This window comes from Erpetoichthys calabaricus, chromosome 9 (assembly GCF_900747795.2).
Source record: "Erpetoichthys calabaricus chromosome 9, fErpCal1.3, whole genome shotgun sequence".
Classification (NCBI taxonomy): Eukaryota; Metazoa; Chordata; class Cladistia; order Polypteriformes; family Polypteridae; genus Erpetoichthys; species Erpetoichthys calabaricus.
Window position 1 is genome coordinate 8,858,099 of NC_041402.2, and position 14,858 is coordinate 8,872,956.

At 40.1% G+C, this 14,858-nt stretch overlaps 1 protein-coding gene across 1 annotated transcript in view; it reads left to right on the top strand.

The window, feature by feature from the left end:
* The window catches only part of ppp6c (protein phosphatase 6, catalytic subunit), a 48,341-nt gene extending 37,073 nt beyond the window's left edge, over window positions 1–11,268 (top strand). Inside the window, exons 6-7 of the mRNA XM_028809139.2 lie at window positions 6,868–7,077; window positions 10,110–11,268. Of these exons, the coding sequence (XP_028664972.1) occupies window positions 6,868–7,077; window positions 10,110–10,358 (459 nt within the window). The 3' untranslated portion in view covers window positions 10,359–11,268. The remainder of the gene's footprint in view (window positions 1–6,867; window positions 7,078–10,109) is intronic.
* The last annotated feature ends 3,590 nt before the right edge of the window (window positions 11,269–14,858 follow it).

Consider the following 14,858-nt stretch of genomic DNA (forward strand, 5'->3'; position numbering starts at 1 on the left):
TCTAAAATGTTATTGATTAGATCCTGCCAGGTTTTTAAAACGTTTTGCACAGATCCTCTACGTGAGAATTTGATTTTTTTCTATTTTCAAGTAGTATATACTTTAACATCATTTGCAAACTGACTTAAAAGAGGTGGGTTAGCAGTCTTCCAGTTGAGCAAGATAAGTCTACTTACCAATAGTGAAGTAAAGGCAATTACAGTTTGGCCTTCTTCACCTTAAACCCAACTAGAAGAACACCAAACACAGCTGTTAGTGGATTAAGAGAGATTGGGACACCAAGGCTGTCTGATAGGCATTTAAAGAGTTTGGTCCAGAATGATGTTAATTTGGTGCAGGCCCAAAACATGCGGCCCAATGAGACAGGAACTTCATTGTAATGTTCACAGGTTGGATCTCACCCTGGAAACAATTTGGACAATTTTAAATGAGACGGATATGCTCGATAGATGATTTTAAGCTGAATAATTGTATGCTTTGCGCATATGGAGCTTGAGTGAATTCTGTGCATTGCTGCCTTCCATTCCTTTCCTGAAATGTTGAGTGAGAGATACTTTTTCTACTCTGCTCTGGGTTCTTTGAAAGGGAGGAACTTAAATGTTTTTGTATATTACAGAACACATTTTTTATTACTTGAGTTAGACCTTCATAGATAATAGAACCCATTAGGGCTCAGTTTTCAATTACATAATGTTGTAAAGTGCTGTTAAAAACATGTTTTGTACAGGCGTGACCAAATGTGTTGGTCCTGTAACAGTCTATTGAAAAAGTGCTGTATGCCTTCTGAAAAGTGATTAAATGAAAAGCAGTTGTTCCCTGTGTTACCTGCATGCCTCTGATATGTCATCGAGTGAAGCAAAGCAAATATGAACAGAGGTCAAGTATTGGTTGTTCTACAAAGATCTTCTAAAATGGCCTGGACACATTTGTTAGTAACCCTAGGAAAGATACTAATTTTTTTTTCCAACAAGCTGTTTTTCTTTGGTTTGTATCACACAGTACTCCAGTTGTGCAATCAGTCATTCAGCTAGTTTAAATGCAGAAAAGTCCTCACTCTGTTTGGTCTCATTGTGTGTCTCACACTGAACATGGACCATAGAAAGCAAAGAAGAGTTATCTGAGGCACTCAGAAAGAAAATGATAGAGAAGCATGTTAAATGCAAAGGCTAGAAGACCATCATCTTTAGCAGCCTGACGTTCTATGACAACATTTATGAATATATTATGAAGAAGTTGAAGGTCCTGTAGGGAATATATCCATCCTCCCTGAACATGGCCATAAGAGGAAAATCGACCCCAGAATGGGCAGAAGGATAGGGAGAATGGTAGGCAAAAAGCCAAGGACAACTTTCAAAGAGGTCCAAGCTGAAAGCCAAGGTTCAGCAGTGTCTGATTGCACCATCCATTGCTTTTTAAATGACCATGAACTCAATGGAAGAAGACCCAAGAAAGAGAAAAACAAAAAAAAGCCAGACTGGAATTTGCTAAATAGTATATTGACAAGTCATTGTGCTTCTGGGACAATGTCCTTTGGAGAGATGAGACAAAACTGGAGCTTTTTGGCAAGTCAAATCAGCTGTGTGTCCACAGACAAAAAAAATGAAGCTTTCAAAGGAAAGAACGCCATAGCTACTGTGAAACATGAAGGAGGCTCAGTTATGTTTTTGAGCTACTATGCTGCATCTGGCACTGGGGTGCCTTGTGCAGAGAACAACGAAATCTCAAGAATGTCAAAACATTCTGGTGAAAAATGTCCTCAGTCTCGGGTCATGGATCCTCCAACAGGATAATGAGCCAAAACACACAGCTAAAAGCACCCAAGAATGGCGAAGAACAAAATATTGCACCATTCTGAAGTGTCACTTCATAAGCCCCCTATTGAACATCTATGGAAAGTAATGAAACATGTAGGCTGGAGAAGACCCCTTAAGACCTGTGTAGCTTGCAAGGGCCCCGGCCGGGATGCCTCCACGCTGGGAGGACTGTGGGAGCAAGCGTGACCAGAATGTTACCTCCCCCTGGACGTTAGGTGGCAACCCCCCCTGAGTTGCAGTGGTACCTTGGACTCCTGCAGGGTTTCATGGGAGTTGGAGTTGGATGCCACCCTGTTGGGATCCACAGGTGCTGACAGGGGGTGCTGCAGCAGGAGCTGTTGAGCCCTTATGGGCAGTCCTTCTGCCACACCTGGAAGTGTTGCCAGAAATGAGTCCTCAAGCACCTGGAGCACTTCCGGGTGCCTTATAAAAGGAGCCAGCAGCCACTACTCGGGGAGCCAGAGTCGGGAGGAGGAGGACAAAGCTTGACCAGAGTAGTGGAAAGGAGACGTGAATGAGAAAAGGAAGAGAATTGTTTTGTGTATGTGCTGGACTGTGTTGAGCTTGTGGGAACTGGGAAGGCGTTGCCCACAAGGTTAAAAATAAAAAAATAAAATGTGTGTCCCACACTTGTCTGTTTTGGGTTCAGGTGGCAGTGCCAGCCTGGATGGTCCACACATGACACAGCTGCAGCAGTTTGTTCAGGAATACTCGGGAATAGTGGGCCAAACAACTTGTGCACAGGTTCAGAAGAGCTCATGGAGAACTCTAGGAATTGCTTGTTTGCAATGATTACAATGTCTAAAGATTGTGCAACCAAATATTAGGTTAAGGGTCCCATCATTTTTGTATATTTTGTATTTGAAATATTCTATGCAATCAAACAAAGTCTGTTTTATGTTAATTATGGAATAAACAATGAAGGGTGCACCATCTGTCAGTTTGAGTGACATGGGGCTCAATGGGATAAAACCCAACTCCCCTGGATATGCTGCTTGGGAACCAACAAATTTGTCCACATCTGTACTTTGTATACCTTTCTAACACATATACATTGTATGATTGCTATTAGTCTTGGATATCCATATTACTAAACGAGAATGGTAAACCGGAAGGCACGGACCCAGGTACACGGCAATGGACGCAGGAGACATAGTGCGCAGGCGCCTACAGCGCGCGTCTCATAAACCGCAAGCGAAGTCTGATCCACCGCGAACGAAGGAGTCACGGCTCAAAAACGAAAGAGCTCAACTAACGAAGGAGTCACGGCTCAAAAACAAAAGAGCTCAACTAACGCCACACAGAAAAGAGGATTCTGCACTGCACCCCAGAGTCAAACGGAAGACACTACGGAGTCCGCAAAGGTCCACAAAGATGGTACGAAAGGCGCAGGCGCCTACAACGCGCTTCTGAACTAAACGTCCACACTACACAGCATGGTCCGGGTAATAAGAATAAATGAACTCTCTGTATTAAACGTTCGGCATCCTCACACGTCCAACCCATATAGCATATGTGAATCACATTACAGTGATGCATTATTAACAGTACAACCACAGAAAACGTTCCGTATTAACAGTAAGTGCAATTATCCATATTACTAACGGTAGACAACGGATAACTAATGGAGTCACGGTCACGGCTCCAAAACGATCCAGCTCAACTAACGGAGCTACAATAACGACCCCGCATGGACACAATCATTAAACGTGGGTGCCTACAACGCGCATCTGAAACCGTGGAAGCAAAACTGTCTCGGCTCCAAAACCAAACAGCTCAACTAACGGAGCTACAAACACAAGCCCGCATGGACAAATACAATGAACATAGATGCACGGGTTCAAAACGAAAAGACCACAACTGACAGAGATGCGCGTTGTAGTGTGTGTCAGAAATGCCGCAAGCAAAGCAGGCACGGCTCAATGACGGACATACAGAAACGAGCCCGTCTGAATATAATTAATGAACGCAGGCGCCTACAATGCGCCTCTCAAGCAGCAGAGGCAATAGATAAACGGCAAAGAAAGGAACGACAAACAGCTGCTAAACAACTCTGCCAATTAGCTGACAACGCATTCTGTAATGAGTCCACTATTAATGAACATTCATTAGGATTAATGAATATCATTTGCTGTCATTGTCATTTACTTAACTTCCCTGAAGAAACAACTGGCAATACAACTAATGAGTTTACACGTTACACGTTGTTGTCAAAAGGGTCAGGTTAGACTGCCTCCTTTAGATGACTTTCCTGAATATCTACGGAAGCTTCTAACTAACAATGTACCCGAAAGTAAAAACTTTATAGACTGCATTGGATCCTACAATAGTTCATTTGCTTTTGCATGTACCGGGGTGAATATCAGGCCACCAGCTGGCAATGGCCCATACTGCTTTCGCGTATGTGGACAAATATTACATCGGATTGGAACAGTGCACCCTGAATCAAATCACGAACGCAAATATGCACAAATCTACGTGTTAGATCCAGATGTCGCAATCTGTCAACGAATGACCCTTCCTGAAAACACGCAATACACAGAGCTGATCATGAGAAACGTCACTGAAGTCATAAACAGTCACCCATTAGCTATGTCAACACAAGTACATACAGGATCACATTCTAACAATACTGTTTTGATTCCTAGAGTTGACCTTACAAGTTCTGACCTGGAATTACCTTTTACACTTTAACGATGCCAATTTCCCATTAAACCTGCATTTGCCATGACAATCAACAAATCCCAAGGACAAGCCATGGACAGAGTTGGCATATACCTCTCTGAGCCTGTACTTGGACATGGACAACTTTATGTAGCCTTCTCAAGAGTTCGGCGTTCATCTGACATTAAAGTTAAAGTTGTAGATACTCCATGCCAAGCAAAACTCATTCAAGGACAACACACCATCTTTACTACAAATGTTGTGTATAAAGAAATATTCCAATATATCTTTCTAATGTGCCATGCTATGGGTTCTTTACTTCCTTTGTTCGTCATCTACACCTTTACACTCCAATATATCTCGTACATACATCAATGTATTTCGGGTTACCCAACACCGGGGGTTGGCAAGCGAAGCGAGCAGGGGGCGGAGCCCCCTAGTGGCTCAATATTTCAAAACACTTTTTTAACAAAACCAACCAGTGGCACTTATGTCTTACATAATTTTGTGGGGCTGTTCATGGACAATATGAGTCCACTTGTGATAGACCACCTGGACTCGCTGCAGTTTGCAGAGATGGGAGTGGAGGATTCCGTTATCTATGTGCTCCCCATGGCTTATTCTCCCCTGGACAAAGCGGCAGCACTGTGACAATTTAATGTTTTTTGATTTCTCCTGTGCCTTCAGTATCATCCAGCCATCCCTGTTAAGGGGTAAAGTTGATGGTATGCAAGTGGATGAGCCTGTTGTGTCCTGCTTAATGGACTGTCAGGCACCGTTTGAGACTTAAGGACTGAGTTTCTGATATGGATGTGAACAACACTGGAGCACTACAAGGAATAGCCCTGTCACTTGTTCTCTTCACTCTGTACACCACTGACTAGCAATATAACACTGGGTCAGGTCACTTGCTGAAATTCTGAGATGATTCAGCACTTAATGGGGGTGTATTGATAAGGGGGATGAGACAAAGGAGAGGAGTCAGGTGGTGAAGTTGGTTTCTTCATGAAAAGGGAACTGCCTGCATCTTAACATCAGCAAAACCAAGGAACTGCTTATAGAATTTCACACATCAAAGAACCTCTACGTGCAGTTACTATGCTATATAAATGCAATGAATTATTATTATTGGAGTGGATGTAGAGATGGTCCACTCCTACAAGTACTTGGGACTCCACATGAATGACAGGTTGGACTGGTCTCAGAACAGCCTATCTCAGCCAGCACAAGACAGAAACCAACCCTGGACATGACGCAAGGGTGAACACATGCCCACACAGGCCAATTTTGCATTACCAGCTTATGTACCCTGCATTTCTTTGGACTGTGGGAGACACGGGGAGAACATGCAGACTCCACACTGGAACAACCTGGGACATGAACTCTGGTCTCCTAAGTGTGATGCAGCAGTGTGATGCAGCACTGTGCCGCCCCACAGCAATAGTAACAAATGAATAAAAGTCTGATGCAATATGTCTACTACATTACAGCAATGGGACCATAAAAAAATGGGTCATTATGGATAGAAACCAAAATAGATGTGTTGCAGGTGGCTTCATGTATGCTAGTAAAAGGTGAGTGTAAGGTATTTGATCATCTTCTTCTTTCGGCTGTTCCCATTAGGGGTTGCCACAGCGGATCATCTTCTTCCATATCTTTCTGCCCTCTGTATCATACTCAGTTACACCCATCACCTGCATGTCCTCTCTCACCACATCCATAAACCTTCTCTTAGGCCTTCCTCTGTTGCTCTTGTCTGTCAGCTCTATCCTTAACATCCTTCTCCCAATATACTTGGCATCTCTCCTCTGCACATGTCCAAACCAAAGTGTAAGGAATTTGATTAGAGTGCTAAATTTAAAACTAAATTAGTTTTAATGTTTGTTGTTATGGTGGATCATTTCAAAAAATTGCCAGCAATTATACTACTTTCAGTAGAAAAGAATCACACTTGGGTCATTTTTAACACCGTCCTGGGACCCAGTTTAAATTTGATCATTTACATTTATGCAGCATTGCCGGCTTTACAATTACTAATGAAATTTTTTTTCCTTCTTTCTGTAAAGATTAAAATGATGAACCCCCGGTGAGGACCTTCTTTCATTGTAACTCTCATCTGCATTAATGACCTGCATTTTAGTGTGGGAGATAATAAAATTTTGAGCCAACTGAAGAGTTAATGTACCTTTTCTTAAATTGTATTCACTTTATACTGTGCACTTGCTTTTGTGACTTTTTTTGTTAAACCTAGGAACATGGCGAAGGTTAAGCATTGTGATTGTGTTTTCTTTGAATACTTTTAACATTTCATAGTAAGTGAAATCCATATGTCTGATATGTTGAATTATCTAATTTTAAACTTTTTTTTTTTCTTGTTTTTCTATTTAAGCTAATAGACGAACAGATCTTGTGTGTACATGGTGGACTGTCCCCTGATATCAAGACTTTGGATCAGATTCGAACCATTGAACGAAATCAAGAGATTCCCCACAAAGGTGCCTTCTGTGACTTAGTATGGTCAGACCCTGAAGATGTAGATACTTGGGCAATTAGCCCTCGAGGGGCAGGTTGGTTGTTTGGAGCTAAAGTCACAAATGAGGTAATTTACTCCTTCTCCACACCCCTTTTTTCCCTGTCTATATGACTTTACTGTTACAACATTTTTCATATTCATATTTATTCACGATGCCAATTTTTAAAATGTTACTACATTAACTTCTTCCAGTATTATTGTGAGTAGTAGTCTTATGTGCAATATGTCTATATTTTACTGTTCATTGTGTCACACTTAAAGTAGTTACTACAGTGTTAGTGATGGCTTAAGGATACTTTAAAATCACCTAAGTTGTTTTTAAGTCACCTCCTGACTTGCCTATATAAGAAAACCTCCACATATGATAAACCATTCGACTCGTCTTCATGTCTAGTTATACAAGTCATCAGGCTTTTTGATGTTTCCTTTATATTTCTGGCCCTCCAAACCCTCACTTTTAGGCCATATTTGGACTATATAATAATTACACCCTTATGATAAAGCGCAAACCAACAGGTTTCTTCAACATAAATGGTCAGAAGGACTTGGAATTTCTGCATGCCATGTCAGCTGACACCAGGAGTTCACCCTGTAATGGATACAAGGGGGAAAAGTTACTCTTTTTCACAAAACTTCCAAAAAAATAAAGAAAAATAGGGATCAGTAAGGTATGTGTAGTGTCTTTTTTTTATGCTATTTTTGAGGTTATTCATCACAATTATGTTTGATATTCTATTTTTTACCGGTGGTCCTAGCTCTCTAAAAACCCCTCCCAGAAGGTTAAATATGATAAATTTCAAACGTAAGCATGTGGGGTATCGTTTTAGACTGTTTCTCGCTTTCTGGTTGGGGCAAGAAAGTATGACTCTGTTATACCAATATTAGCTTCTTTACACTGGCTGCCTGTCAGTTTTCAAATTGATTTTAAAATCTTGCTGCTAGTTTTTAAATCTTTACATGGGCTTGCTCCTGCCTATTTATCTGAACTGTGTGTTTTACATCAGTCATCTAGAGTGCTTAGATCTTCTGGTCAGCTGTCTCTGGTTGTCCCTCATACCAAGTGTAAAACTAAGGGGGACAGACAGGGCTTTTGCAGCTGCTGCGCCTCACCTGTGAAACGCTTTACCTCATCACATAAAGGAGTCGTCTACAATTGAACTGTTCAAAACAAGACTAAAGACTCATTTCTATTAACTTGCATTCCATGACCTTCAGTAATACTGATGGTTTCCTCTTTGTGATTATATAACATTATTTCTATTTTTATGTACATAACATTACTTCTATTTATTATGTATTTTATGTTCTTATATTTTATTTCTATTTATGTTTTATGTTAATTTGTTTTGTTTTTATTTTATTCTATTATTGTAAAGCACTTTGCCAACAGCATTACTATGTTGTTTTAAATGTGCTATATAAATAAATTTTTGATCCTTTACTAGGGATCTAGCCCTCTGTGGATAGCTATCAGATAGTGAACAATGACAAATCTCTCTAATATAGAAGAAAATCTTGAGACAAGACTATTGCCAAGAGATTTTTTTCAAGTCCTGCCCTCCTCTCAACCATTTCGGGTTAACAGCCCACGCCCGCATGTCCTCTCACCTCTCATTGGTGTGAATGCTTTTGTCAGACACAATTCCTGCGCTCTCAGCTCTTATAAATTTTTGTTTTCCTCACTTTAAGTTCCCAATAAAAGATTTATTACGTCCAAATCATATTGAAAAATTTCATCCCGAAGGCTTTTATCAACAGAACAAATGAGTACACGGGCAATCCTAGCACCGAGAAACGAAGTCAAACGAATTAACGTGATAGCTTTTAAACAGTTACACGGCAAATCAGTTAAATACGTATCAATAGACTATACTGAAACAGGTGATGGTGTGGAAGATGAAAACATTAATTTGCAATATCCCATAGAGTATCTACAACTGTTAACACTGTCTGGTCTTCCACCAGCCGAATTACTGTTAAAAGAAGGATGTATCGTAATGTTTTTGCGTAATTTTATGTTTGAGTGATGGGCTATGCAATAGAACAAGATTAGTTTTATTAAAAATTGGTCGAACAATTCTGACATGTAAAATTTTAACAGGCAACAAGAAAGGTAATGTAGTACATCTTTCGCGGATAACAGACACCAAAGGAGATCTTGATGTGCCATTTGTATTAAAACGTTTACAGTTAGAATAGCTTTTGCTATGACAATTAACAAATCACAGGGACAAACATTCTCAAAAGTCGGTTTATTTATTAGAGAAAGAAATGATATTCACTCATGGGCAGTTATACATTGCGTTGTCACAATGTAACTCCGAACACAGAACTTTTCGTCAATATTGAATTTTGATTAATTCCCAATATTGTTTTTACTGAAGTTTTACAGTAAAAGTAAGTTTAAAAGGTATTTGCATGTTAGTTTCAAAGCCAAACAGACCGAAAACGTAGAACGCAATCAATACCTCTAATGCAACATGAAACACAATTTTCTTTCAATTCGTTTTACTATTTTTTTTACTATGGTTAATTACTCACTGTAATATAAAATAGTTAGGTCTATTATGCATATGTTCATGGGAATTGTTACAATCTGTTTAAATTGTACATCTGCTTCCCTGTACGTGAGCGGCAGGGCCGCGAAGTGGCTAGCGTGTAGCAACCGCCTGGGGGTTGGTGAGCGAAGCGAGCAGGGGGCAGAGCCCCCTAGTGAACTTCTAAAGAATTCTGTTCTGCAGCGCAGCGAGAGAAGACAACTGCTGTGTTGACTTCTCTGACCCACCAAAATGTTATGGAGAGGGTGTCTGCTGTTGTCAAGGATGGTCTGTACCTTCTTCCCTATACACCTTTCCACCTCACAACCCAGTGAGTCCACAGTCCTGCCCAGCATTGAGCCAGCCTTTTTAACCAGCTTGTCCAGCCTCTTAGTGTTCGTATCTGTCATACTGCCTCCCCAAATAAATGGGCAGCAAAAAAGGATAAAATAAATTAGTTTAGGTACTGCATAAATGCATCTATTACTTAAGTGTTCCCAATAATTTTGTGGTGTTTTTACAATTTTTTTTTTACCTTTTTGTTTTTTCTGTTCTCTTCAGTTTGTTCACATCAACAACTTGAAACTGATCTGCCGAGCCCATCAACTTGTACATGAAGGATATAAATTTATGTTTGATGAAAAGCTGGTGACGGTATGGTCTGCTCCCAACTACTGCTACCGCTGTGGAAATATTGCTTCAATTATGGTTTTCAGAGATGTCAGCACAAGGGAGCCAAAGCTATTTCGAGCTGTTCCAGATTCGGAACGCGTTATTCCACCCAGAACGACGACTCCGTATTTCCTTTAACTTCTTTTATTTGCCTGTTGTAGCCAACCTTTATTGCCCAGCCCACTGCTGCTAATCAGTGAGGTCAATTTGTGTTTTTTTTTTTGTCGTATTTTATAGGGGAAAGTTGGCAAAATAGAAGACTGAACTGTTAATTTTCATTTTTATAAGCACTTTTTCATGAATTTTGGATTTTTGTTTTGTTTTATACACACACCTACATTTTGAGAACAATCCAGCTCTTGCATCCTTTTTTAAAGCCACTGGTGGCATCTTAAACAAGTGTTAGAGCATTACCGTTTTTTTTTTTTTTTTTTTATAGAACCCATCCTCCGAGTTCATACTGTATGTAATGGAGCATCCATATTTTACAACAGAGATAGATTGACTTATCTAAATAAAATGATTTGAAATCAAGATAACTGTCAAAGCAGTCGAGATGAAATGCCAAATATAGAATTTAGCTTAAAGTTCATTTGAGCATGAAGCTGTATTTATTAAATCATATTGTGTGTGGCTCAGTTATTACAGATCCCAGAAGACCAACATAAAAAGCCTGACAATATCAACATTTATGATCGCTTGGGCAGTGTGAGCGGGTATAGAAGGAGACACAAGTCTATAAAGATGTTTGTCTTAATACTTAATAGGGAGCAAGCTAATGGTGCAATGCTCTACAAAGTGTGTTCACTGGTTATGTGCAGACATTTGAGTTCCAAGACTAGAGTTGTCTAAATTTGTTTTGTGGAGGTTGTCAAAGGGGGCGGATTATTTTTCAATTGTAAGAATGACTAAATATCTCAATTTGAAGAGTCTGGTTATGACAGGTTTGTACATTAAAATAATTGTATCTTTTCCAGATTTGTTGTATTTTATTATAGTAATATAGTGCAGGTAAATATTGAAATTAAACTGCTTTATTATTGACAAATATGCGATACGTTTCTTTTTTGCTTCCATGAGTCAAAAATTCAATATCGAGTTAAGTTCATATTCTGATTCTGTGCGGTTCAGAATGTCAAAATTGATTTTTAAAATGCTGTCTGTATGTGTGTCTGTGCAAAATCAAAATTGATTTTCATATCTCTGTGGAATTTTTCATTGTTTGTGCATTGTTTAGAGTTTCTGGATGACTACATCCTGGCAAAGATACAAAAAATTTAGAAGTCGCACTTCCTAGGATTTTGCCCTGAACACACAGAATCCAGAATCCTTACAGTCGTGGCCAAAAATTCTGGCACTACTGCAAATTTGTTTTTGTTATTAATTTTTTAATGTTTTCAAACGCAAAGTAGGGCGATAAATTGTTAACAAAAAAATTTACATGTATACATTTTGAAGCCCCTCACCAGAGCCCAACCATAACCTGCCCCGCCTTGAAGCTCTTTAAGAAAGTGCATTAAATTAGAATTAATAAAACTCACAGGTAGCTGACAAGTCCCAGGGACCCACACACCCAGTTGAGCAAAGAAATCTAATATGACGGGGTCAAATTGAAATCAGGGGTACGCGGTCAGCCATGACTTGATCAGGGAGATAGTGTTTTCCCATTTATTAATAGTATGCACAGGTACCCCATTATTCTGCATGGCTGACAATTCTAAATAAAACAAAACTGTGAAAAGAGGACTTCCCAGACTGACAAAGTGACAGGTTTGGGATTCTTCAATTGGGAAACTATTACACTTTGGCTGCTGTTTTGACTAATTAGATGATGCTCTGGTAGTGTAGAGAAAGAGAGAGAGTCGTGAAATCTAAAAGAACACCCCTGCACTTTTTACCGAAAATGCACAACATCTTAAAGAAAATTGTTGCAATTCCAAATGCTTTGGTTTTCATGCGTTTTAAAACAACCATGCTTTTTTGAAAGCCCTTCAGTCTTGACTCATTAAGACGACAAGAAAAAAAAACTCCAAAAAAAAAAAAAAAAATGGATAAATCTTAGGACTTATTTCTTTTGTTTGTATTTAAACAACACAAAAAGCACAGCCAAAAAGTTCCAGGACGGATGGTGGCGCAGTGGTAGCGCTGCTGCCTTGCAGTAAGGAGACCTGGGTTTGCTTCCCGGGTCCTGTGTGGAGTTTGCATGTTCTCCCCGTGTCTGCGTGGGTTTCCTCTGGGTGCTCCGGTTTCCTCCCACAGTCCAAAGACCTGCAGGTTAGGTGCATTGGTGATCCTAAATTGTCCCTAGTGTGTGCTTTGTGTGTGTGTGTGTGCCCTGCAGTGGGCTGGTGCCCTGCCCTGTGCTGGCTGGGATTGGCTCCAGCAGACCCCCGTGATCCTGTGTTAGGATATAGCGGGTTGGATAATGACTGACTGACTGACCTACAAAATGTTCCACACAGATCTCTAGAAACAGACTGGGCAAAATTATTGGCACTCTTAACTTAATATTTGGTAGCCCATGTTTTGGAAAACAAAACATGAAATCAATGGTTTCCTGTAACCATGAAAGAGTTTCTTAAACCTCTCTACTGGAATTTTGGACAACTCTTCCTTTGACAACTGCTTCAGGAATCTCTGATTTGAAGGGTGCCTTCTCTTAACTGCTGTTTTCAGTTCTCTCCACAGGTGCTCTTTGGGACTTCACTTGCCACTTCAGAACTCTCCAGCACATTGTTGGGTGCATTATGAAGTATACTGTGGGTCACTGTCCTGCTGGAAGACCCTTAACAGACACCCAGCTTTAATGACACTGGGCCCTACATTGCTTTCCAAAAATCTTTCATAGTGTTCGGATTTAATAATCACAGACGACATCCAGTGCCAGAAGCAGCAACACAACCCCAAAATACCTGTGAACTTTCATCACGTTTGACCTTAGGAACCATATTCTTTTGTTTGAAGGCCTCATTTTGTTTTCTGTAAAGTGCTTTACCAAAAAGTTCTGTTTGGGTGTCGTCTCGCCACAGGAAGTTCTCTCAGAAGGATATTGGCTTCTTCAGGTAAGTTTTGGCAAACTCCAAACTTTGGCGGCTTTTTTTATGCGTCTCTGTCAGCAGTGGGGTCCTCCTGGGCGTGTCCTACTATAGCATCTCATTTCACTAAGATGCAGATGGAAAATGTGAGCTGATACTGCTGTATTCCGTGTCTGCAGGTCAGCTCGAATTTGTCTGGAAGTTGATTGAGGTTGTTTATTCATCATTTGAACAAGCATTTGTTGTAATCTTCCATTATGCAGTGGTAGTGCTGCTGCTTTGCAGTAAGGAGACTGTGGAAGATTGTGGGTTCGCTTCCCGGTTCCTCCCTATGTGGATAGCGCTTTGAGTACTGAGAAAAGCGCTATATAAATGTAATGAATGAATTATTATTATTATATTTTCTCTTCCATCAGTGTCCAAGGAGGTTGGCTACAATGCCTTGGACTGTAAAGGTCTTAGTGGTGATGGCACACAGTGGACACAGGAACAGTAACCTCCTTAACGTTAAACCCGAGTGTTACTCGGGCTGTAAAAATGGTGCTAGAAGCATTAGTCCTCAGTGTCTCATGGACAACAGTATAGATGCGTCTCACGTAAGCATTAGACCCGAGGATTACTCGGGCTGTAAAAGTGCCAACAGCATTAGTGCTGAGCGTTGCTCTGGAAGTGATATAGGTGTGTCTTGCGTAAGCTACAGGCCCAAGTGTGACCAGGCAACAGTGCAGACACATCTCCTATCCTCATAGTGGCGTCTCGTAAGAAACATTTTTTTAGCAGCCCAGGTGTTGCACGTTCTTGCCAGTGATATGAGCAGTGATGACGAAGTGAATCTATCTTCAGGCAGTGAAATTGAAATGGAAAATGAAATTGGAAGTAACACTCCTGTCAATCAATCACACATTTCCAGTGTGCTGTTCAAAAACTGATCAGTCTGGAAAGAAAATCCTCAAGGAATCACACTACTATTGTCCCAACTGTGACGTTGGATTGTGTATTTCACTGTGCTTCCATACAATACACTTTGACAGTATATACGGTATTAACATTATTTTTATTATTTGTATCATTACTAACTTTGTACTTTTTAGTGTTTTGCATGTTTTACAATAGAAAGATGAGATTTAATAAATGTCATTTTTCAAGCCAAAAAATGCAAATTTATTTTACATGTTTTTGCGAGAAAAAATGGAACACTTAGGGAAGTTACACACTCTGGAGATAGACTTGTAGCCATTAGATTGTCCATGCTTTTCCATAGTTTTGGTTCTCAGACCCTTGGATGGTTCTTTGCTCCTTTTTTTTTCTTCTTCCATGCTTGTGAAATATACAGCAATCCCTTCTGATTCACAAGCATTTGGAGCACAGGACCCTTGTGAATTTGAAAATCTGCAAATACATTTTGGGCCCAAGATTACTGTATATTGTAGGTTTATTGCACTAAATGAGATGCAAAAAGTCATGAGAAAAGCAAGATGGAAAGATCACTGCACAATCGAGTAACATGTGTTGTGTCCCCCAGACAATAATATATTTTATTCATATAGCACCTTTCCCATGCTCAAGACGCTTAAAACAAAATGATACAAATATTTTCTGCATA